General features: G+C 34.7%; 2 protein-coding genes across 4 annotated transcripts in view; both read left to right on the top strand.

Moving 5' to 3' along the window:
* Window positions 1–890: 890 nt before the first annotated feature.
* LOC110295077 (alpha-S2-casein-like B) lies at window positions 891–20,156 on the top strand. 3 transcript variants are annotated; one of them, XM_021163543.1, is made up of 12 exons: window positions 891–929; window positions 2,673–2,735; window positions 5,865–5,891; window positions 6,617–6,640; window positions 6,720–6,761; window positions 7,858–7,890; window positions 9,412–9,435; window positions 11,643–11,666; window positions 11,766–11,795; window positions 16,680–16,724; window positions 17,975–18,085; window positions 19,874–20,156. In XM_021163543.1, the coding sequence occupies exons 2-12, from the start codon at window positions 2,685–2,687 to the stop codon at window positions 19,877–19,879; spliced, it is 417 nt and encodes a 138-aa protein (XP_021019202.1). In that variant the 5' UTR covers window positions 891–929; window positions 2,673–2,684; the 3' UTR covers window positions 19,880–20,156. The 3 variants fall into 3 exon arrangements, with proteins under 3 accessions (XP_021019202.1, XP_021019201.1, XP_021019203.1); XM_021163542.1 differs by having other exon boundaries at window positions 11,766–11,810; window positions 19,874–20,153; XM_021163544.1 differs by lacking the exon at window positions 7,858–7,890 and having other exon boundaries at window positions 11,766–11,810.
* Window positions 20,157–21,427: 1,271 nt separating this feature from the next.
* Prr27 (proline rich 27) overlaps window positions 21,428–25,294 on the top strand; it is a 20,456-nt gene continuing 16,589 nt past the window's right edge. The window contains exon 1 of the mRNA XM_021163357.1: window positions 21,428–21,634. The gene's annotated coding sequence lies outside the window, so the exon portion shown is untranslated. The remainder of the gene's footprint in view (window positions 21,635–25,294) is intronic.

The following is a 25,294-nucleotide window of genomic DNA, read 5'->3' on the forward strand; positions in this document are numbered from 1 at the left end:
GTGGCTTTTCTTATTGTTAAAATGCAGTTTTGTTTATTGTAAATGATATACAGATTTCTACACAAAATTACCAGCATTGTTAAAATGCTAGAGCTTAAATATTAATTCTTCAGCTAACCAAAAGCCTTAGGTTTCTAAAATTATACTTTTTCCAATAATTATAGATGCATGGAAGTTAGCATTTTATCCAGACGGTTAAAAATTTCATCATCTGGGCAAAATTCTACTATAGTTGTAATAGTACTCAGAAATAATATTTTAACAGTTTAAATTTATTGTAAAGCTATAAAATATCTCCAATAAATGTTGACAATATGGAAGTAGCTAACATAAGGGAAAATTTTCAAACTTAACTTATATTTCAGAATATACAATTTAGGAACCATAAAGAATATAAATGTCTATGAACATTTTGAAATATAGAGATGTCAAAGCACCTTCAGGGGAAAGTCTATCTACTGAATGATGCAGCCAGTACAAGGCAAGTGTGAGCTGCTCAAGCACAGAGCACAGACAAGAATAACATTGATGTCATAGTCATGACATCCTCATTTCTTGTTATCATGTTCTAAATCATCCTAAGTGGAAGAACTCCCAGGAATAAGTGATACAAATAGAAAGGCAAGCAATTCTAATAATCACGACTTCTAAGAATACAAGTCTGTCTAAAGTTATTTTAAACCACACAGTTGCCATATCAGATAGGAAAGGGAGTTTAAATACGGATGGATAACTCCCAGGAATAAGTGATACAAATAGAAAGGCAAGCAATTCTAATAATCATGACTTCTAAGAATACAAGTCCGTCTGAAGTTATTTTAAACCACACAATTGCCATATCAGATAGAAAAGGGGGTTTAAATATGGATGGATAACTCATCCCAGGTCTCTCATTGCCTGGACAGCTTGTCTTCAACTTAGGAAGCAAGGTAACCTTTACATATTTTCACTCATCTATATACGACAAATATTGTAAAACAAAATATTATGCCAAGAAACTGTAATGAAACTAATGCCCAATATCTTAAAGTTCTTTGAGATTGTATATTTTTAACTAACAACATCTAAGAATTTGTCTTCTTTTGGTGTCGGTAGAATGAACGACTATATGGACACTAGAGACACTATAGACGATTAACTGCACAGCTCCACACAAGTGACTAAGTCTTACTTCAAAAGTGAGGTCACCAAAATGAGGGTTTTAGAAAATCAGGGAACTGTGTATTTGATGTTTTGTACCCAAGAATCAATATTTAGCCACTAGTTTCTTATACTTATCTATATGCTTGGATAGAACAGCTGCTTATTAATCACATCTATTCATGTTTCTGTTATCAACATTTTAAAAACATTTAACTAGAAAACAGTTCTTTAATATTTGTCCAATTACAATTTACTTTATCCAAGTAAAATAAAATATGTGCAAAAATTGATTTGACCATGTGTAAAAATGAATATTAAGAGGAAATAATTATTATATTATATCTTAGAATAAAATGCTCCTGAAATAAATATAACATAAAAAAATATGTTTTTTTTCCAGAAAATTAAACAAACCAGCAGTTTAGTGTGGTAGAAAAATAATCATAAATGTGTCCATTGCAAGTATTTTTCTTAATATAGAAAAATACTTTCATATACATACTTCCTAAATGTCTATAGTTATGTCATTGGCATTGTTACTACTGTTTTAAGAAATTCATGCCCTTTAAAATAATTTAATTTTTGTAGAATATAAACAAGATATTATCTTACACCAATAAAGACTAAGAATGACTTCACTTTATTTTGCAGGTGTTGTTGCTGTTTATTTATTTTGTATGTAATCTTAGGATAGAGACAATTGAGTTCAAGGAATCTTAGAAATGTTGCAAGGTCTGTCATTATCTTGATGTGTGAAACGAAGGGCACCATATAAGTTGGCTTTCTTAAACCTGGAATCTTGATCCCTAACACAGTATTATATCCTCTCTTTAAGGAGCCAGACTTATTGAGGTGGCTTAGAGACCCTGTGATGAGGCTTAGAAACCTAGCAATGTGACTTAGGGGAGCTCTCTTTTATCTATGAGTCCTTTCTGTTTATTGGTTTTTCTGTTCTCCCAAGATTGAAAATTAATTGTAAAGAATGTGTTCGGAGGCTGAAAAGATGACTCAACAATGGAGAGAACTCGTTATACTTTCACTGTAGAACAGAGTCCAGGTCCCTAACACATGGCAGTTGGATCATACTAGTGCCATCTACTGGCCTAACAGAACCTGCATTCATGAATGCATACTCTGATGTCACAATCACATATACATATTTAATAAGTGAAATTTGTCCTAATATTATATATCTACTATAGATATAGAATATAAATACTATATATAATTTTGTATCTTTGGGCCCATGAAAGCCTCCTGAAATATGGTAGCAAACAGGAATAAATTGATAATTACTCTTAATTTATTGTGGCTGGAAGGACATTCCTTATCTCAGGAGTGAAAATTTCATATTATGCCCTCTTTATGAAGAACTTGTCACATGTATATACATGATATCCAAATTAATCTGCTTTTGTCAATCTCCATTCTCCTTTCTCAGTTAGAGGAGATGGAGATGAAGTTAAATATAACCAGCAAAGAATATTTAAATATTAAAGAAAGAAAATTATTGGCTTTCTGTTTGACAGAACTCATTAGTCATGAAGTTCATCATTCTGACTTGCCTTTTGGCCGTTGCTCTTGCAAAGCAGGTAAGTACCATAAGAAAATTAAGACATTCTAGTCTCATATACATAGATGAAGTGTGAGCATCTTGCACAGATACGAACATGTGCATGGTCATTTGAACCTGTAATTAGCCTGATTTCACACCAGACATTAAGGTGGGCATAATTTTTATGAACTGTTCTCCTTACAAGTTTATGGAGATTTTATTCTATACCTGCTTGAATTTAACAATAAATCGCCTTCATTTATCTGATACTTTGTTTTTAAATCACAAGAAAGACATAGTTAAAAATGAAAAATTCAACTAAAGCAAATACAAGTCACCTTTCTTGACTACCGTGGTTCAGAATCTAAGTTAAATAGACAAGGAATGTTGGGGGTGCGGACTTTGTACATTACTTTCCAAATATCATAACTCAAAGCAATCCCTCCAATCAAGTGGATATATTACAGCAATATTCATGTCATAAATGATAAACTCAGTCCTGGGTACATCATGTGATTTATATTTGAAGATGCTTATATACTGTGTTTGATTTTTTTCACAGTGCCCATCCCTCTTGCTCACTTCCCTCCTTGCAGGGACATCATTTCTTAATTTGTGTCTACAATGCTCTGCTCATAAAGATTAAGTAGCATTTTTTTTTAACTTCTTACACCTTAATGTCATTAGGGGAGATATTAGGGAAGAGTTCAAGTTAAGGGATTAGAAGATATTTTTCAAACTTCTTCAAGTGCTTCCTTTCTCCTTGGTACTCACAGTTCTCAACATTTTAAGCAGAAGAACTTTCTTCAAGTGAAATTAGAGTGGTTTGTTTAGCAGGCTACAAATTTCAGACACTAAATTATATATTGTTGGAAATTAAGATATACAGTTGAGCTTACATGACAGTTTTTAATAATAGACAAACACTTGTCCCATGTTAACCTTGATGGCTAATTAAACCTAAAAGAGATCATATAGAATATTGTTATAGTAAAGCATTTTAAGATTCTGTGATGTAGGTATGCATGTATCAAATTTTAAACTGTGACATGATTAACACTTAAAATAGAACCATTTATAAAACTGAGAATTATACTAAGCCATGACAATAATTCATCTGAAAATATTCTTATTAATAGTGCAGAAACCAAGAAGAATAGTGTAAAATTTTTATCCAACTAAAGTTCTCATAAACAGAAGAACCCAAAAGAGGGCACAAGAATCGGGAAATATCTCATTCAAACACTCAAGAGTCTCATTAAAAACACTGAACTAAAAGCAATAATATTATAATATTTACTTAGAGGTCCTAGTGTAAACCCACATAGGTCCTGTGCTTGCTTCTTTAGTCTCTGTGATTCTCTCTCTCTCTCTCTCTCTCTCTCTCTCTCTCTCTCTCTCTCTCTCGCTATGCTTTTTTTTTTTTTTCGATCAGCAGTATTTGGTTCTACCCTAGTTCCCCAGACTATCTAGCCTCTGTTTTTAGTATTCCAAGCAGTGTCAAATCCAGTTCCTTCTCATGGATCTTAAGTCAGATTAAACATTCGTTGTTTATTCCCACAAGCTTTGTGACGTCATTGACCTAGCAAAGATCAAAAGCAGAATAATTATAGATCAAATATTTTGTACCTGGGTGGATTTTTTGTTTCTCCCTTGGTAGCCTCAGAGTACTTTCCTATTTCAAAGATATTAGAACATAGTAGAACACAGAAGTGAAATTTCTATGTAGGCACCAGCTTGACCTCTCCATGTTAAATCAGTTGTGTGTATGTGTTGTCTTCAACACCATAGTATAGTATACATAAAATAATGTTTATGTTTATGTGTGTGTAATATGTTCTACTAAACACATGTCTAATTTCCAGGTTTTACACATACTCCCATACAATACAATCTAAAGTAATAATATTGATCCAACCACAATAACATGCAATAATAATGTGGCTGATACACTGAAGAACCACCCAAATATTATGCCATGTTATTCTATTTGTATATACTATTTGTATTTCATATTTCAAAACTAGAGCAATCTAATTTGAGTTTTTAAAGTGAGACTAGCCATTAAGTTACATGATGGTCTGAACAAGATTGTCTCATAAGTTTATATATTTGAGCAGTTTGCTCTCATTTCATAGGTCTGTTTAGGAGGGATTAGGAGATGAGATCTTATTGGAGATTTGTCATTGGTGGTGGCCTTTGAGGTTTCAAAAGACTCTGTGCTTTCTCTCTCTACCTCCTACTTGTGTATCAAGGTTTAAGTATTCAGCTGTGGCTACTGCCACTCTCTGTTCTGCCATCATGGACTTTGAATCTTTATAACTAAAACCCAAATTAGTTGCTTTCTTTTATGCATTTTCCATGCCAGGTTGTTTGGTTACAGCAAAAGAAAAGTGACCAAGAGAATTTGCAAGAGTGAGTGACAAGAAGAGACTCTTTGAGGGGAACTGATGACAACATGATCCTTAATCTGCTTTGTGGTTACACGACTATTACAAGTCTATAATATGTATTTAAGAATAATGTCATGGTTTGTTCATTTTCGTTGTTGAATGACTTTCCAATAATATTTCTCTTAACCAAAAATACTCACATTTATTTCTTTGAGTATTTATGGGATCTGTGGTGCATGTGTGCATATATGCCATATTGTATCTGTATAAATCAAACAACAACTTGTGGAAATCTATTTTCTTCTTTTACTATGCTATTCTCAGGAATGAATGATTATTGTCAGACTTGGCAGCAAGTATGTTTATCTGATGGGTCATTTTATCAGTTCTGACCATTAAAAATGCTATAGCATATATATGAAATATAATCATGTCTAGTTCCCATTTTCCTCTACAACTTTCCCTATATTCAATGCCCCCAACATACCTCCCTCCAAATTCTTGTGTTTTTTTTTACCCAACTTCTAAAAAATGAAAGTAAAATATATTTGTGTCCCATAGATCTAAGTTAAGTACATGCATAATGTGTTAATTTGCTTATAGGTTTCTGGGACTGCTGTAACCATCAGCACTTTAAAACTGTTGTTGCTTTTAAAAGAAAAACAAACAGTTCCCAAAAATGCCTCACATCTCTTTACAAATTGGCAAGATAACTTCACATTATGAATAAGCCATGAAAGTAAAATTTGTATTTGGTTTTTGTGTTTTTATAGAGGATGGAGCAATACATCTCTAGTGAGGTAAGACATCTTAATATGAATACAAAATAGTTTCACTTAGTATGCATATAACCTACACATCATGGGGTGTGAGTGGCTGGAATATAGACTCTGAAAGCTTATTTTCATTCATACTAAATGTAAATTTCCTAATGGCTCCCTAAGCTCAGATGCATAAAAAAAATGACCTAATATCTAGTGATCATTTCACGTAGGACTTCCTCATTGCTCAGGGAAATCATACACACACAGATAACATTATGTGGACTGATAATATAGTATTTATATATTTAGGAATATATCTGTAACAATAATTAAATAAAAAGAAGCCAGTGTCCATGAAATTGAGACAGAGCATGAGAGGAGGTGTCACAGGGGAAGATTTGGGGACAGAAAGGGAAAGAAGAAAAAGATGTAATTATATGTTAATTTCAAAAAAATAAAAGCAGAAGAAAATGTCAGGAGATAAAAACTAAAAAGAAATTGGGAAATGTCCAGGGCAAATTTATAATATTTTAATTGTTGTATATTTTGATGCTTGAAAGCTTTTTGTTTCAATACAGTAAAAAGTGAATTGGTTATTTGAAATATGATAGGATCATTATAAGTAGAGCGAAACTTTTTATCAACTTTGCTCTTAAATTCAGACAAATGTATTATCTACCCATTGACTGATTGATATGGATTGAAACTTTGTAGGTAATGCAAATATTCATGAGGTAAATAACTTTTTTTTTCCTTTTAAGGAGTCCATGGAAAACTCTCAAGAAGTAAGTCTTTACCTTGTACACTAAATATATTTTAACCTTTCATTTTATCAAAATTGTAAAATAAAATTTTATTTTGTAGAACTTTAAGCAGAATATGGATGTGGTCTTTTATCCCAGTCAGGTAAAACTTGATTATTTTAATTTATTAATTTTGACAAATAGTTGTTTCTATGAAACTATGTCATTTTCTCTTAACAAAAAAAAATGAGTATTCTATTTGTAATTGTGAAAAGGCATATTTTCATTGTTTACAGAAATTGCATAGCTTACTATAGAGAAGCCTCAGGAAGGGATTTGTGAACCATTTTTAGCCCTGTTTTTAAAACAGAAAGTATCTAAATTTCTTAGCAACTCAATCCAGAGCTTTGCTGGTTCATGATACCAAAAGCTGTCACAATTCAGTGCAGAAAGAGACATATCAAAATTCATTTTTCCTTTTTCAGAATATAACATTTAAAGCATATAAGAGATGCTTTTCTTTGAGTCAAATTAAAATTAATCTCAAAATTAGAAAATAATTAAATATCAAGATTACCAAATTTATAAACCATAAGCATTTATAAAGAATAATATTCTAATTACACCCATTTATTTGAAAACTATAGTACAGTGGAACACAATATATTCACATTCACAGATTCTACTGGTTCTAAAGCATTGAGGAGTTAGTGGTCCTCATTTTAAAATAATAAATTTCTATATTATTTCATCTTTCTCTTTTCCTATGTAGATATTTCTTTTAGGTTAATGCATAACATTTTCTTTTTAATTCACTCATTTAAATTTAAATGACTATACTCATAAGTATACATTATAAATTTGTTGCCAGAAACATATTGGTGACCCTAGTGGTATATTTTTTCTAGTAGAGCATAAAGTAAATAATGTCAAATAAGTTGAAAATAAATTATGAATATGTTGTCTGAATTAATCCTAAGTAGCTGTTCATTATCTAACAACTTGTATTAAGAATGGCCTCCTATGAGTCTGGAGATACAATGAATGAGCAGGAAGAATTTCTTCCTGCTCAAGCTTATATCCAATGCACTTCTGGGTTCCATACATAAATTGACAAAACCCCTGAAGTAGAGGGAAACCCATTTGATTCTTACTTTATGGAAGGGGTAATTTTCCTTTGTATATACAAGGGCAAATGCTTCATGACCAACTCTGTAGAAAAAAAGATAGGTCATGTTGTTTTTCTTTCTTCATTTAAGGAAACTGTAGAGAACATTCACATTCCCCAAATGGTAAGTTTTGTTTACTTAAAAGTTTTGATTTTTTTACTACTACATTCAATAATACAATCTTCATGTCGAACTGAAGACATATATAAAGCCTTACATTTAATATATGAGTAATAATTTATCTATCTATTTATTTATTTGTTTCTTTGTTTAAAGATTTATTTATTATATGTAAGTACACTGTTGCTATCTTCAGAAACACCAGCAGAGGGCATCAGATCTCGTTACAGATGGTTGTGAGCCACCATGTGGTTGCTGGAATTTGAACTCAGGACCTTCAGAAGAGCAGTCAGGGCCATCTTGCCAGCCCAATAATTTATTTTTTAAGGTGTAGAGTTTTACCCCCTCACTTTAAAAGTGTTCACCCAAATTGGTTCTTGTTTCTTTGAATCATTTTAATCCCTTTTACCAAAGGAGATTCAGTCAATTAACCTGTTTATATTTTAATTCCCCAACCTTGTACTAATGATCATGTAGACAATATTACAGTTCCCTAAAATAACTGTTAACATTTTAGAAATAATAGTGAACATTTCATGTGGTTCCCAGACTTTGGTTTTTATTTGTATGAAATTTTAATAGGCATATACTTCTTATGCCTAGTACTGGGTTTTTATAAGGACATTTCAGCCAAGTATGTAGTAATTTGGGGATTACCAGATTTGGACTATTTTTTTTTTCTCAAGGCATCTTCTAAAGTTTCATCTAAGTTTCAGCTTTAAAGTCAATAAGCAGGTTCGTCCAAAAAGAGCAGATTTTTCTTCAAGTAGACTTTGGTGAAGCCCTCACTAAAACTTATTGTCATTGTGTGAGGGATGAAGGTGGCCATCTGCACAGCATCCAGTGATTCCTGCTTAGTGTGCTCTTAGAGACCAAGTATCTAACATGACATAAAGGACAGCTTAAATCTAACAAGTGTCAAATCAAGAGCCTGCCATTGCATCACCTTCCGAAGTTTCCTTAGAAACATCTAACATTGGTCCAGTGATGCAGCTCTCAGTTCTTAGCACCCACACTGTTTTACTGATGGACTTTTTACTTTGAAGATATATTTGTACAATGGGAGTTAGTGAGGATTTGAGCTAGGAGATAGTGGATCACTTATATGCTAGGAATATCAAAATGATAAACGTGACAAGGAAAGTGATCTGGGAAACAAAAGACAAAGGCAAGGACGCTCTTAGCCATACAGCTCTAAGTTTAGAAGGAACACTGCCCTGCTGGATACCAATGAGCTCATTTGGCCCTGCTCTCAGAAGTGCAGACACCAGTTTCTTACTGCATGCATACCATCATACTTGTGTTACGTGATCTTCTGTGTCACATGCCTATTGACTGTAGGCATTAATATTTATGTTTCTGATAATTAACATTTTGATTAATTTAATTTATTAAATTTTCAATGACTGATATAATTGCTCAGTAGTAAGGATTTGGACCCCAATTAATCAATTAGTTTTTTCTAATACATTAGTTTGACTCTGGGGTGAAACCATGTAAGTAATGTTATGCTTCTTCCTTAAGGAATCTGTTGAAGCTCCCATGGAGGTAAGTAATTTTCTTTCAAGTGACATAATTTAAAATAATTATAATAAATATAAAATAAATCATTTCAAATTGTAATGTTTAGCAATATCAATTGGTAGTGGCTTGGAGTTTTGTGTATCTTATATTAAGGTGCTCATCACACAGCTGAGATCGCTAAGGAAGAAAAGCACTAAATTCCTCATACAAGTTATAACTTCAGGAAAATCAAAGTTACATCTTTCCTTTGAGTGTGTTCTCACAACTCATGTCATATCAATGACATAATTAGTTCCTCAAATCTGTAGGCAGTAATACAGTTTATCTATTTTCTTTGTTCTGATTTCCAGCCAAGAAGTTGCCACCTACATGTGGATATTTTTAATATATTTTAATTGAAATAGAATTATATTGCTTTCCCCTTTCCTTTTCCTCCCCCCAGCCCTTCCCATGGCCCCCAAACTACCACATTAATAGTATTTACTTTTATTATTGTTGTTGCATACATACATGCATATGCATGTATTTAAAAATACATATATGCAGCTTGATATGTATATGCTGTTTGTGTGTACTAAATATCATTTCATTGACTTTGTAATGCCACTACAAGTTACATCATTGCTCATTAACCTTTTTCTAGTAACATAGCAAACAGATATCGCAATAGATTGGCAATCTACAAGGTTTACTGATCTTAGCCACCCTGTGGTCTGGAGAACATTGCCATGGGCTAAGGCTAAGGTCAGTCTTGGCATTTGCTAATTTAATTCCAACTAAAGCTCCAATAACACAGTTTTCTCAACTGAGATCGCAATGTATTTTGCCTCTGAAGGATTATACTGGAAGGCAAATATTTAAAGTACATAAGACATTGTGCATTTCATTGTTCCCCATAAAACAGACTTTTGTTCCAAAATCTTAATTGTCAAAATATTTGTCCTTGAAAGGTTAAAAATGAAAAACTCCAAATGAGACCTCTCTTTTACAAAAATGTCTAACTGTTGTAAAAGCCATTTTTATATTTTGTCAAATTTATTCCAATAGTATTCGCTCTTCAAAGCACTGCTAATGAAACAATGAATTCATATAATAATGGCTCTGGGAAATTATAAAGACCTATGTATGCATCAGCTATGTGGCTTCCAGGATAGAGCTGCTTGCTGACAAACCCGACAGCCTGAGTTCAAATCTCCAGACAAAAATAGAGGAATGAAGGAACAAACTCCTGTAAACTGTTCTCTGACATCCACACTTCAGATAGGCTCTATGGCATACATGTACCAAACTACATACTCACAGATGCATGTGCTCCAAATACCTAAATAAATGCAAATATATATATTTGCATATGTGTGTGTATTTTGTACAATCCATTTTCTTTCATCCCTGATAAGAATGAAAATATTCCAGAACAAAGAGGCTATTTTGCTTTTTACCCATAACCTCTAAAAGGAGCCTATCAAGTCAGACTTAAGTCTTTAGGACTTATTGCAATGTAATTTAATTAAGTGAACTGCTATATGTGTGGTAACAGACATAATCAAAGTGATTAAAATTTTTCTAAGAGTGTTGGTGCCTGGAGTCAAAGAAATTAAATGTCGGGCTTTTTTGTTGTTGTTATTGTTTGTTTGTTTGTTTTCATTTTTTTTCTGTCTCCTAAGACCTTGAGACCCTGTTGAAAGAAATAAAAATGAGACATACAACTTTTAATTCAGTCTTTTCTCCTTGTCTTTCTTAAACAAACTACCACATTGTAGTTTAGAAAGATGGACATTAGTGAAACTGAGCGGAAGGAACAGTGGGAAGAGAAACTGTAATTGGGATATGTTATGTAAAGGGAAAAAAATTTGTTTTCAATAAAACAAGAAAAAAGGGAAATTTAGTTTTAAAGAAACTCACTGCATAGTCTCAATACAATAATTGTTAATAATAGCACTATCAAGTAACAACTGCCGGAAATCCTGATATCATTTCCTCTGTGATAAAGACATGTATCAATATATCCCATGTAATACCAGGGAATATAGTACTTGGGTAGAGTGTTATACACAGGATAAGAGGGGACCAATGGGTCCCTCTGGATGACAAACTCTTATCCAGATCCATAGAAAGTGCAATCACTCAAATACTCCCATGTGTCAGGAATGATAGAGACATTTCAGTGCTATGTAACAATAACCTAACTTTATCCTTATAAACATATTATTTTATCTTATTTTAATTTAAAGGTATCTGACATCATTTCTCAGCAAGTAAGTCAAATTATATCCACTATGATTAGGAAAATAATTTTATTTTGTTTTCACTGTTCATATGTACATTTAGAATAATAAATGTTATTTATTTTGTAGCAATACAACCAGAAAATGATGGACATGAGTGTAAATGCCAAAGAGGTAATATTTGTCTTTAATTGATTCATTAACGAGATGTGTCTTAAATGAATGTGTGTTCTATCTACTTTCTACTCAATCAGCACCTTTTACAAACCCGGGATTGAGAAAGGGGGTGGCTCAGATTTAAACATTATGAATAGATGTGAAGGTCCTGATGAGATATATAGCTGTATTATTCTGTGTTCACACTCCAAAAGTTAAGAATACTAACTTATTTTTAAGTTAAGGATATACCAATTTTTAATGAGGAAGTACATGCATATTTTATTCCTTCCAACACCCCCCAAAAAATCACTAAGTTGGAATTTATGAGGACTCTCATTTCCAAATTTTGGATGTGCCACAATTTAATTTTTCTCTTTTTAGAGAAAAATAATAAATGGGACAGATTTGGAAAGAGTTTAGAATATCAAATCATTTGAATGAGGAACTAAATTCATTTAAATTTCAATTGAAATTTGATGTTGCTAATGTATATTCACTAGTAGAATAGGTCAAAATTTTTGTGTCTTTAATCCAGCACAGTAGCCCTAAAAAGTCAGTTGTTCAACATCTCTTGGTCAATATTCGTCTACTAATATGTACACACTGAATTTATTATTATACAGTATTTGAAAACTAGCTTACACGTTAGCATGTACACATGTACATTGCCTAGTTTTATCAGCTTTATGTAAACTAGAGTCCTTTGGGAAGAGGGAATATCAACTGACAAAATGTCCCCACTAATTGGCCACCTGCTGTTACATTTTCTTAATTGACTGTCTACTGAGTATGGTGCCATCCATGGGCTGGTGGTTCTGGGTTCTGTAAGAAAGGGCGCTGAGGAAGCAAGGAGGAGCAAGCATGTAAATAGGACCCTCCACAGGCACTAGCTCAGTTCCAGCCTCTGACTTCTTTCTCTGAGTTCCTTCCCTGACTTCACTCAGTCATGGATTTATAAGCTAAAAGATGAAATAAGCCCTCCTTTGCTTTGGGTCATTGTGTTTCACCATAGCAATATAAACTCTGAGTAAGACAGGGTGTAAATTCTAAAGGACAGAGTAAAATTAATTTGAGACCAAGTGACATTTCGCTGCTCAATAGGAAAATTTCACTATTTTGTAAATGCATTGCCTTTTTGTGAAGACAAGAACTATTTACTTTAACTGAAAGCATCATGGATCTTTGAACACAGAGCAGTGAAAAATACCTATGATTGATCACTGGCAGAAAAATCTAAAACAGTTCACACTTTTATCAGTTGGATGCATGTACAGGGGGTAAATTAGATTTGAGTGGATGGACATATTGTTATATAGTATGTATGGATACATTTATAAATTATTATCAGAATAGATATTTTATGATCCTGGGGGTCACACCGAGGGTCTTACGTATCAGTTTTCTTGCACCAAGTGACATACATGCTACATAGTTTATTTTAGATCCATTAACTTCACATGGTGTTCATGACCACCAAATTTTTGAGAACAGAGATACTGAGTAACAATAACAATAGTTATTGTCAGTATAATATGATAAATAATCAAATAAATATTTAATATGGATTGGAGTTGTGAGTCAAATTAAATTTGTGAGTTCCCATTTGGAACAGAGGCCTGATCAATTAATGCTCTCAGTATTGTTTTGCATTATTTACTTTTACAATCAGTTTCACTGAATCAGTCTCTTGATGGGAATATGGTTCCCATCCTTTTATTACAAGTAGAACTATATGAATATTATTTTTCTAGTTTAAAAATGTTTTAGTTCTTTAAGAATTTCACTATATATCTATAGATAGATAGATAGATAGATAGATAGATAGATAGATAGATAGATAGACAGATAGATAGATGATAGATAGTACATTGATAATATCTACTTCTCTGTCCCCTGTCTCATATCCTCAGACTTTTCATCCTTCATATTTCCCAATTTGGTGTTCTTATGTTCTGATATAACTCACTGAGTATAAATAGTGTGTCTCTTGTGTGCCTGAGTGTAGAGCCATCCACTGGAACATGATAACCATCATTGACTGTATCACTCTACAAAAAAAAACCCCTGACTCCTCCCACTTCTAGCTAGGGGGTGGCCTTCTGATGCCCTCTCCCCTTCCTGCTCAAATGCTGATTGGCTTGATTTTTGTGAAGGCTTTGTAGAGGCAGGCAGTGCTGCTGTGAGTTTGTGGTTATAATCTCCCTGTCATGTCTAGAAGACACTATTTTACAGAAATACTCCCTGGCCTCTGGCTCTTACAAAATTTCTGCTCCCTCTTCAGCAATGTTCCCTGAGTTCTTTCAGGGTAGGGACGTATAGACATAGGGTAGGGATTCAGGGTAGGGTAGTATAGACGTTTTGATAAAGGCTGAATACCCTGCAGGTACTTACTCTCTGCACTTCAACAAATTGTGCCTGTTTCTAATAACTAAACTCTGTCCATTTTAAAAGTAAGCTTTTTTTTTGAATAAAGTTTTTAATGAATATCCATGTGTTCTGGACAGACTTGTCTCTTTTTTTNTTTTTAATGAATATCCATGTGTTCTGGACAGACTTTTTTTTTTTTTTTTTTTTTTTTTTTTTTTTTGGAAAAGCATAGAAAAATTTTCACAATATATTTATTGTCTTAAAAGCTTTTTGTCTTTATTCATTTTTATGGATGCATATTTTATTAGATATTTTCTTTATTTACATTTTAAATGTTATCCCCTTTCCTGCCCCCCCCCCCCACAAGCTTTTCTAAGAAGGTGATGAGGGTGAAAGTCTATACGTTTAAGGATAAGACAATTTGATCCAGAGCTTCTCTGAGTAGATGATGCCATGAATTAGATTTTTTTTTCCCCTTTAGGATTCTTTTTTTAATCTGTAAATTTACTGATACTGTTTTCTTACCTATTTAAATTTAAGCTAATATTTCTTTAACATTTTTCTATTCCTTCATATTTTTTAAGGAAATCCTAAGGGAGACTGTTGATAGGGTAGTGTACTGGTTTTATAGAACCTGTATTTGTTTCATGCTTCTAGCAGATAACTAAACTATGAATGACATTTCTCTAAACCCCTTAATCCTGACCCTCTGAACTGAGCTGAAGTCCTTCTGGCAAAATCTTTCATGGAAGCGCTCATGCACAGAACCTAGGGTTTACATAGCTCACCAGTTACTTTTTCTTTTGTTTTGTTTTTTACTTTAAGTCAAAATTTTACTCTTTTCAAACTGCATGCTTTAGTGGAGTTGGTCTCAGTAATTCTTACACTGTTGCCCCTGTCATATGAAAAAGATTTTTAATTCCACAACTATTGAGAACAAACTTATAAGGATTCAGTGGTCCTCTTCCTTAATTCCTTAATGTTGTTATTACTGCTTTTATTTCTCAAGAGATATTTTGGTCCTAGAGAGACAAGTACTACCTTCGAATACCAAATACCCAGTTGCTTTATGGAGAAATACTGTTTTTTCTTGCTATTAGATGATTATTCTAATAAAATGAGGTATTGATAATTTTAACAAAAATCCAACCAAGCATGTGTGTGTGTGTTTGTGTCTCTGTGTCTTTGTGTCTACATCTGTGTCTGTGAATACCTATGTCTGTGTGTCTGGGTGTGTTTCTGTGTCTCTGTGTATGTCTGAGTCACTATATGTGTGCCTCTGTGTGTATCTGTATGTGTGTCTCTGTGCATTTGTGTATGTCTTTGGGTGTGTGTGTGTGTTGTGCATATGTGTGTGTGATGTGTGGATGTATCTGTGTCTGTGTGTGCCTTGTGTGTATTTGTGTGTGTGTCTGTATGTTTATGACTCTCTCTTTCCCTCTCTCTCTCTCTCTCTCTCTCTCTCTCTCTGTGTGTGTGTGTGTGTGTGTGTGTGTGTGTTGAAAATTGAACCCATGGTTTCCTGTATGTTAGGGATATGTTCTATCATTAAGTTGGCCTCTCTGTATCCCTCAAATCATCCAGTAGAAATAAATAAAACTCTTGTAAGAAACAGAAAACAGACACATACCCAGGTCTGAAATGGATTGCATTCATAGGCCATTAGCCTTCCCCACATACATGCAGTGTACAGCTGAATTTTGATTCTATGGACCTATGCACTTTTAAAATAAATAAAAGCCAGAACAGGATTTTCCTTTACTTCAGTTAACATGAGATTTTTCTCTCCTGTCTCTATTATACTGTTTTTTGGAGTGAGCCAAAAATTATGTAAATCAAACATAAAAGAAATACATGCTGCTGCAGAATGAGCCAAGTAGGTGAGTAGTGTTGGGTGGTGTCCTGAGAGAAGGTGCAGCTGGATGTGAGTCTTGGAGCCTGAGGCAAAGTCAAAAGTCTTCCTCCTCAGTGCCCGGAAAGCACACTTGGTCTCTGTATTGCTAACCTGAGACTCTGGGCCTCTGATCAAACTGTGGTCTTCCAAGAAAGGCATGAAGACTCTGCCAGATACCTTGGACAACCTACTGGCTTTGCTCCCTCCTCTTCAATCTCTCTCTCTCTCTCTCTCTCTCTCTCTCTCTCTCTCTCTCTCTCTCTCTCTTTCTCCTTCTGCCTTTTACTCTTTAAACTTGAAAATTGTAAGAACAAGAAATATATATTAATAATTTTAAGTAATACATGTTTGCAATTAACTACTACTTTGCTGAGAGTACATAGTCTGATGATTTAAAGTCATAAATTAGTGTGACTAGCCTCGAATTATTTAAATAATTAGTCCTACTTCCCTTCTGCAGTGACACAGGCAAAATTGTCAGTCAATTATCCAAGTGAAGCAGATTTTCCCCCAAGAAATCAACTGAGATTCTGTCTGAGAGTTTGTATTTCTATTCAGTTAGCTAAAAATCCTCCCAGAACATGTTCTTTTGTATTTCAAACAGCTATTTTTATTCTTAACAGAAAACTGTGATGACTGAAGAAAGTAAGAACATCCAAGACTACATGGTAAGCTTCCCATACAATCATCCACCACACTTTCACACCTGGCCACTGCTGAAATCCTGGTGACAAAAAGAAACTCTTAGGAAAAATTGGATTTTATGTTGTTGAGTAATTTGGAGGAGTGTTTTTGTTTTGTTTTGTTTTTAAGGAAGAGACAAAACTGTCTTGAGTTTACTAGTTAACCCAAGCCAGACACAAACTCAGGTCAGTTTTCCTGCCCTAGTTCTTTCCTCCTTTTAGGCTCAGCTCTCCACTCTCAGCTCAAGGTGAACACAATGTCTATAGTCTTCCTTATGTCTTGTCTAAGCTGCTACAGATGGGCTGGCTCTCAGGATATCGATTCTATTCCAGGCAACAGACACCCAACAAGTATTCTGTGGTAATTCTCAAAATCACGCTGATGTTCCACTTTATAAAAATTGAAGAGCCAGAAAGGCTCAGCAGGTAAAGTGTTTCCCACCTAGCTTACGGTTCAACACCTAGAAACTTCAAGGTAAACTGGAAAACTAGCTCCCACAAGCTGTTTTCTGACTTCTACATCATGTGTGGGACACATGCCAAGACTTGTGTGCACGTGAACACACACACACACACACACACACACACACACAGACAGAGACAGAGAGAGAGAGAGAGAGAGAGAGAGAGAAGGTAGGTAGAGGGACAGACTGGAAGTGCATTTTATTAACTCGTAGTCATCCTAGAGGAAGATGCTACTGAGTTTAATGGACGCTTTGATTCCTACAATAATTTATGGCCAGATGCACAAGGATGACTCTAAATAGAACATGGGAAGTATGTTTACCAGTCATGAATTGTGTGAATTCCCTGTACAGGGAGTTCTGTCTGTGTTAACTCTTTGACTTTTGCAAGGTAGCTAAAGTCCTTAGACAAAGTAGCTTCTGTTAGAGATGTTACTCAATCAAGTCAACCCTTACTCCAAGGATGAGGGCTTTTCTACCACACTTGGGAAAGAAACCGAGCTAAGGCACTTATCTTAGTAAATTAACAAATTATCATCTTGATCTTGTACCTGTTCTCTTTCCCTTCCTTTTCTTTTTCTTTCACCAAATTGACCACAGGTTCTCTATATCCTCCAGATCGTCTGTGAATGTGCCCTCTGAGCTATGTTTGTTCTAATAAAGAGCCCTTCTGCTCAGCCCATATGTATGTTAAGGTTTTCATGCCTTCAGTTGCATCCAGGGCCTTTCTGACATATGAGGTCCTGAGATAATCCCATGTACTTTTCTTAGAACAAAATGAAACGATACAGCAAGATCACCTGGCCACAGTTTGTAAAGCTTCTCCATCAACACCAGAAAATCATGACCCCATGGATCTATTACCCATCTACCCCCAGCCAGGTGAGTGAGCTATGTTCATTTTCAATATAAGGCTGAGATAAATTATTAGCAAAAGTAAGACAGAGAAATGAAAGAGAAAAGTCTCACAGTTTTTCTAGTAAAGGAATTGAAAGGAAATTAACTGAAATTTTGCTAAAGCAGAAAATGATGAGCCCTATAATAAGGGTAGGCCAATTAGATGAAAATTACACTTGGATTGGTATTTAACTTGAATGTTTGCCTGCAGCATTCTACTTGTTGATTTCTGTAGCCACTCTTACAGGGGTCAAAATAGAAAACAGGTTTAAACAGATTTTTACATTTAAAAAAAACAAAAAACAAATTCTAACTGTAGCTTAAAAAAGTTTAGTTGACATTTAATTTGTACTTGATTAAAAAAAAAGTTTCACAAAGGAAATATATTCTCCAAAATCAATAAGATGCTGAAAACAGAAAAATGCCAATTTACTGTTAACAATATGGGATTTCCTGTCATAAGTTGACCTTATGCCAGTGACATCATTTCTCAATATGTTATAGTAGTCTTTATGTCGCATCTAAAGATATTTTACTCAGATAAAAATGTCTGGCCTGATGTTTGTATAGGAGATGACAAAAAAATTAGAATGTTGTAAACATTTCCATGGAGGATGTAATGGATTTTGTCCATGTACATTTTATAAATATTACAATTAAATGTATTGTTGCTTGTTGCAGTAAATCTCTCCATCCCAAATATGCCCCAGTAATGAAAACACAACACAATTAATATGACTACATGATATGTGCCTAGATTGGGCAGATCTATACTACCATCTTCTCCATCTATGAGACCCCTTAGAACTTGCAGTTTCTCCAGGCCATGTGCTTCTGCTCTGCTTTTCTTCTTCTTCCTCCTCCTCTGTGTCCTTCTCTCCCCCTACCTTCTGCTCCACCTTCCCTTTTATCTGTCCAATCATCAGCTCTCTTTTATTTTACAAATTAAGGTGGGAAGCAGGTTTACAGGAAATCACCTGAGTGCTGACTCATTCCTTGTTTGCAGCCACTCACAGGAGATCGGAATTAGCATCAAATATAATTAGCCCCAGGGCTATCTATCACAACAGTTGTTTTATATTTTTTCAAATTGATTAACTCTTCTTATTTTTTTTATTATTTTTTATTTTATGTAGATGAGTCTTTTACCCACATGTTTGTGAAATTTCATGTGTCTCTGGTTCCAGGGAGATCCACTGGAGTGCTCTTAACCATTTTTTTTTAAAGATGCTTTTAAGATTCTTGAATTGAATACTTCTCTTTTATTTTGATAAGCATGCTAATAACTTTGGTGAACTTTAAGGCAGAAACTTCTGTAATGAATATTTTCTTATTTTTAAATAATATATTTTCAACTTCAATTAAATAATCAGTGGATTAAATATTACTGGTAATATTTTATATGCCTAAGAAACTATAAAATAATTACAACATCATTTTAAATTTTACTCAAAAGGTAATTCTGCATCATTTAATAAGTGCATACAAATAGTAATTTTCCATAGAAGACTAAGGAAGCTGAATATTAACTTGATCATCAGTTTGCTTAGTTAAATTTTTCAAAAAGCCTCTCTGTAGTTTGCATCAAGCATAAACACAAATGAGTTCTAAATATTTTACTGTTAAACATCATCCTGGATGTAGGAAAATACAATTAGTTATAAATACTAACATTATTGTAAACTAGGATGGATGAGTACGTCTGTATCCTATATACAAGCAAGCATTATCTTCTGGAACATAATTACATTATTATTGTGTTTTGTTTAACAGGTTTGAGTGGAAAATCCACATCTCCATTTTCTTTTCTGCCGTAATTACTTCTCATTACCAACCTATTGGGACAGATGTAGGAATGATACAGAAGTGGTAAACCAACAGAATGCTCCAAAAGAGTTCCAGAGTATCTTCTAGTCTTGTACATTTCCATTGAATGTGTTAGGTCTGCATGTGGGTTTCATCTCTGCAGAGTTGATGACTATTGAGACTGTCTTCACTTCTGTTCCCATGTCACTGAACCACATTCTTTTCAAAAAATAAAACTTCAAGTGCATGCTTTTGTGTGTGGTTGAAATTTTGTGTTGTCTATATTGGCCCAGAAAGTTACTGACAGTAATATAAAGCCCTTCAACAATTAAATCATAACTCCAAAGACCCACACGTTCACAGTTCTATTAAACCATTATTTTACCTTTTCACTGCCTATATCTGCTTACAGTTGGCCACAGCATGAATCCCAAAGCCTCATCAATGTTCTCCATGTTCCCTCCAATTCCAGTCACAGAAGAGAAATCCCTGAGAACATAATCCTGCTAGTGAGATAAGAAAGACAGACCATTTTGTTGGTTAAGCCAGTTAAGTGTTTATAAATCATCTATCTTTGGCTAGTGATGAAGAGGATGCTAATACTTCAAAGTCTCTTGGTACCAAAGTTCAGGGACATATTTTATTTACTTTAACTTATTTTAATTTTATTTTTATACTTTTATGTTTCTATGAGTGTGCTCTCCCACCCACTCAAACACTCCAGCCTCACTGGGTCATTGAGCCTCCATAGGACCAAGGGGCTCCCTTTCATTGATGCCAGATAAGACCATCCTCTGCTACATATGTAGCAGGAGCCATGGGTCCCTCCATGTATACTCTTTGGTTTGTGGTTTAGTCCTTGGGAACTCTGGGGGTTCTGGTTGGTTGATGTTGATTTTCTTCCTATGGGGTTACAAACCCCTTCAGCTCCTTCAGTCCTTACCCTAACTCCTCTATTGGGGTCCCCATTCTCAGTTAGGTGGTTGACTGCGTGCATCCACAATATTTAAAGAACAAAACACAATCACATAGATGTTGAATGAGGGTCGAGCCAAGTAACATTACAACATTTCTTTTTGTTGGAGATCAAAGTCATTACTTCAAACATATAATTATTTTTTACTTCCACTTTCTTAAACTTAATTGTTTTGATTAATACATCTGGACTAGGGCCAGGGTCCATGAAAATCCCAAATGTGTTGCCAAGGCAGATGATGGTTGAGGGTATAGTGAGGGCTGAGAATTGTCTAAGCCATCATGAAATTGTGATGATTTTGATGCAAAGGCAAGGTATGAAGTCTGCATGGTTGGCACCATAAACGATCCCTGTCCTTTACCCCCTCATAACATAGTTCAGTCTATCAAGTTCCCCTTTTCCTAAGCTCCTTTCCTGTACATTACAAAGATTCAGCAGTTTTTCTGGAAAGGGTGGCCCTGACATGTCTTTTGAAAAGTCAGAGCAGTAATAAGCTCTAAGAACTCTTATTTGTCCTCTTAGAACCTTCCATTGCTTAGCAATCTGATGATGCTACATTCTGTCTGTTGTATTCTCTGGTGGCCTCACTTCTCCCAGACTTTATCCTTCATAATTTAAAATATTATCCTCATACTTAATACAATCCTTCTGCCTTTCTACGCTGAAGCAACTCTCCCAGGACAATATCTGGCCATGTAAGACTCTGAAATGAATGTTGACTTCTGTTCCGTTCTAAGCCTCTGAGTCTCAAAGTAAGTTTCTTTTCTCAACTTTGATGGTTACTAAAGACTATCACATTGTGTTTTTATCAGAATTAAAGTTAGCACTCCTCCTAGCATTACCTTAAGTTTTGAGAATATTTCCCTTCCTATTTGGAAATATTGAATCTATGGTGTATAAACACCACCCATGTCTTGATACGTCGATAATATTATTTTAATCATGGTGTGATATGCTAAATGTTAGATATTCATAACAAGTGGCAGGAAAGGCTTTCCCTGCTGTGGACTCCCTTTATAAACTTTGTATGGCCAGGGCCCTGCCCGAGGAGCTCCAGCAGTCAGACCCCTCCCCAAGACCACACTAACTGCCATAACTGTCCCAAAGTTCATCTCCAGTCTCTCAACAGGACCCTGCCCAGTTTATGCTAATTTTAGGTTAAAAGTCTGAATAAAAGCCAGTAATCTCTGAATAGGAAAACTCACCAATTCATGAACTTTCCACAGAAACCCACCAATCCCTGAGCGGGTGCCTGTATACACACACACACACACACACACACACACACACACACACACACACTCACACAAACTATCAATCCTTGAACAGGAAAACCCACCAATCTCTGAGCTCCCCCAAGCCTGGGACTTGAAATCTGACCAATCCTCACCCTGGAAATCTCCACCCTAGAAAGCTCTATGCCCATAAGAATCCCTATATACTTTTGGTTGTGAGCCTAGCCTTTAACAGCTGAGCCTTCTCTCTATGCCCGGGCTTGGCAAACACAGAAGTAGATGCTCACAGTCAGTTATTGGATGGAACACAGGGCCCCCAATGGAGGAACTAGAGAAAGTACCCAAGGAGCTAAAGGGGTCTGCAACCCTATAGGTGGAACAACAATATGAACTAACCAGTACCCCTGGAGCTCGTGTCTCTAGCTGCATATGTATCAAAAGATGGCCTAGTCTGCCATCATTGGGAAAAGAGGCCCCTTGGTCTTGCAAACTTTATATGCCTCAGTACAGGGGAATGCCAGGGCCAAAAAGTGCGAGTGGGCGGGTAGGGGAGTGGGTGGGGATGGTCTGGGAGACTTTTGGGATAGCATTTGAAATGTAAATGAAGAAAATACCTAATTAAAAAAACAAATTAAAAAAAATAAAAGCAAAATATTTTCAGAAATTTAAAATGGTTTAGAAATTCAAGGTCAAAGAAATTTTTGTAATGATACATAAGTGACTAAAATAAAAATATGTAACCCATAAAAAAAAAAAGGAATCCCTATATAAGCACTGTGCTTTGTCCATTTCCCTGATGCTGTCTGCTCTCTCCCAGGAGCATAGACAGCCACTCCTGGATTTGTCCCTTCTCACTCTGGACCCTCCAATAACACTCTTTCATGAGATTTTTCTCCATGGTGTGACTCTCTCATCAGAAGAAGACAAACAATGAGGAGAAGAAGAGAAGAGAAGGAGCAGGGCTGAGGCTCCTGGGCTGCTCAGCTCAGCTGGGGATACCCTCCCCTGGGAGCTGCAATGCCTTTGCTGAGTACGCTTCCTCTCAGAGCTAGGTGGTTCCTGGGCTCCTGTATCTCAGGATGTCTTTTCACTGGGACATTGTTCCACCTCAGAGCTGTGTGGTTCCTGGACTTCCAAGTCCCAGGACACCTTCCCATCCAAGCAGAAAGGCCAATCCTGATAACTTGAATTAAACCTGAAAATAACTTAAACCCTGCCCATAAAGCCTCTCCGAATATGTGATCTTCCACTACTTTAAAGCTAGTAAATCTCCCCCCCCTTTTTATTTCCTAAGTTTTCTATTTTCTTGAAGGTTGTATCCAAGTAGTAATGATTTCATGATCTAAAGTTAGTTAGGCATTACATTTTAATTCTTTGAACTTACACTATTACTAAAATTACTATTTTGTCAGTAATACTACTATTACTAAATATTAGTAACTACTAATATTGTAGCTCAAAGTTGATACATTTATAGAAGAAATAAAATATTTCTTATAGAAGTATCACAACACTTGGTTCTTGTCATGACATACTTTCTAATAACTCTTACATTTTCTTAAGACTATTTCTCTGGGGTGATTTTCTAGATTCCCTTTCTCCACACAATGATTGGTATTTTCTAGGGCTATCATCTCAGGTACATATTTTCTAAGTTTACAGGTTTTCTATATGATCTGATTGACTTAATCATTTAAATTTACACTGATGATTGCTGATTAAAAATTAGTTTCAATCTCTAAATCCATCTCAAATGTAGTCACAATTATCTTCTAAATATCTTACCACATTTGCTGGTTTCACAAAAATTATATAGCAGTAATATAAAATTAAGAAATAACCTATTCTTTCCCATCTCCCCTATGCAGTACATTATCAGAATTGAATTTATGTCATCTACTTTTGGAACCAATATTTTGTTATAACATGCCAAACTGTGAAAAAGCAGCCAGCTCCTTTTGCCACTGAAAGAAAGCTTTGAGGCTTTTCAAAGAGTCTCGAATAAAGATGATGTCAGTGATATAGTTACATTGATGTGTCTGTCCTTCATCACTTGTTTTTGCTTCATTTGATGACATCACTGGAGATTTAGAAAATATTAAAACATAAGGCACATTATGAAAACCAAGCTGTGGGTTTCACAGTCATAGAAACATATTCAATGATGTCTTTTTAGAATATTTACCTTGTAAGTTAAACCTCCTGGCATTTCCAAAAGTTTAGCAATCATCCATGAATGAAAAGGAACCACATTTCCATGACTACAAAATAAAAGGTTATGTTCTGGCCCACCATTCTTCTCAAACCCACTATTTGTGGAAGACAAAATCATATCTCACAAAAGAACTTCACTTGTATGCTTATGCATTATTCTGTATTGTTGAATCTCATGGCAATGGGCTTGGTATTACACATTTTTAATATTCCATACTTAAATATAAAACTAAGTTTAAATATAGATGTTTAACTTCTTTATTGATAATAAGTGCTATGGATCAGTGAACATCAAGGACCCCATATAACTCACTACACACACATAAATTTTTCCCAAGATTCCTTTTACATACATAATTACATGTCTCTTATAAATCTCCAGGACTGATAGAAGTGTTCAATAACCACTGAGTGACTAAAGAAAAGTAAAAGAGAGGAAAATATGAAAAGAGAGGATGAAAAGAAAAGTTGTAAAGGGGAAATAAAAAGTTATTACAAGAATAAAAGGTAAAACAGCAAAAATATGAGACTGAAAAAATTATTCAGTGGTTGATGACTGTTGTGGGAAAGAAAAGCAGCTGAGTACACAGAACCGCCCAAGGGAAGTTTTAGGATCATGAAATTTATATGTGTAGTGGTGGGTCTATGAGTTACTGTCAATATAAAACATTTAACCAGAAACAGTGAATATTACTAGTTGCAAATACCAAAAAAAAAAAAAGAATAAACTTTGGCATGGAAATCTAAGATAAAAATGAATCTGACAGTATAAAAAATGCATGGAGTTGCCTCTCTGAAATGAAAGATGGAGAACTGGCTGACTAAAGTTGTCTTTAGAATTAAGACCAGTAAATAGGTATATAAATGATAGATAGATAGATAGATAGATAGATAGATAGATAGATAGATAGAGATGGGGAGATAGATAGATAGATAGATAGATAGATAGATAGATAGATAGAT

Source organism: Mus caroli, chromosome 5 (genome assembly GCF_900094665.2).
Source record: "Mus caroli chromosome 5, CAROLI_EIJ_v1.1, whole genome shotgun sequence".
NCBI lineage: Eukaryota > Metazoa > Chordata > Mammalia > Rodentia > Muridae > Mus > Mus caroli.

Bases quoted from the DNA above. Each gene is read 5' to 3' on its own strand.
- LOC110295077 (XM_021163542.1), top strand. From the start codon at position 2,685: ATGAAGTTCATCATTCTGACTTGCCTTTTGGCCGTTGCTCTTGCAAAG. The intron at 5,892-6,616 runs GTAAGACATCTT...TTTCCTTTTAAG, and splicing joins AGCAATACATCTCTAGTGAG to GAGTCCATGGAAAACTCTCA. The intron at 9,436-11,642 runs GTAAGTAATTTT...TTTAATTTAAAG, and splicing joins CTGTTGAAGCTCCCATGGAG to GTATCTGACATCATTTCTCA.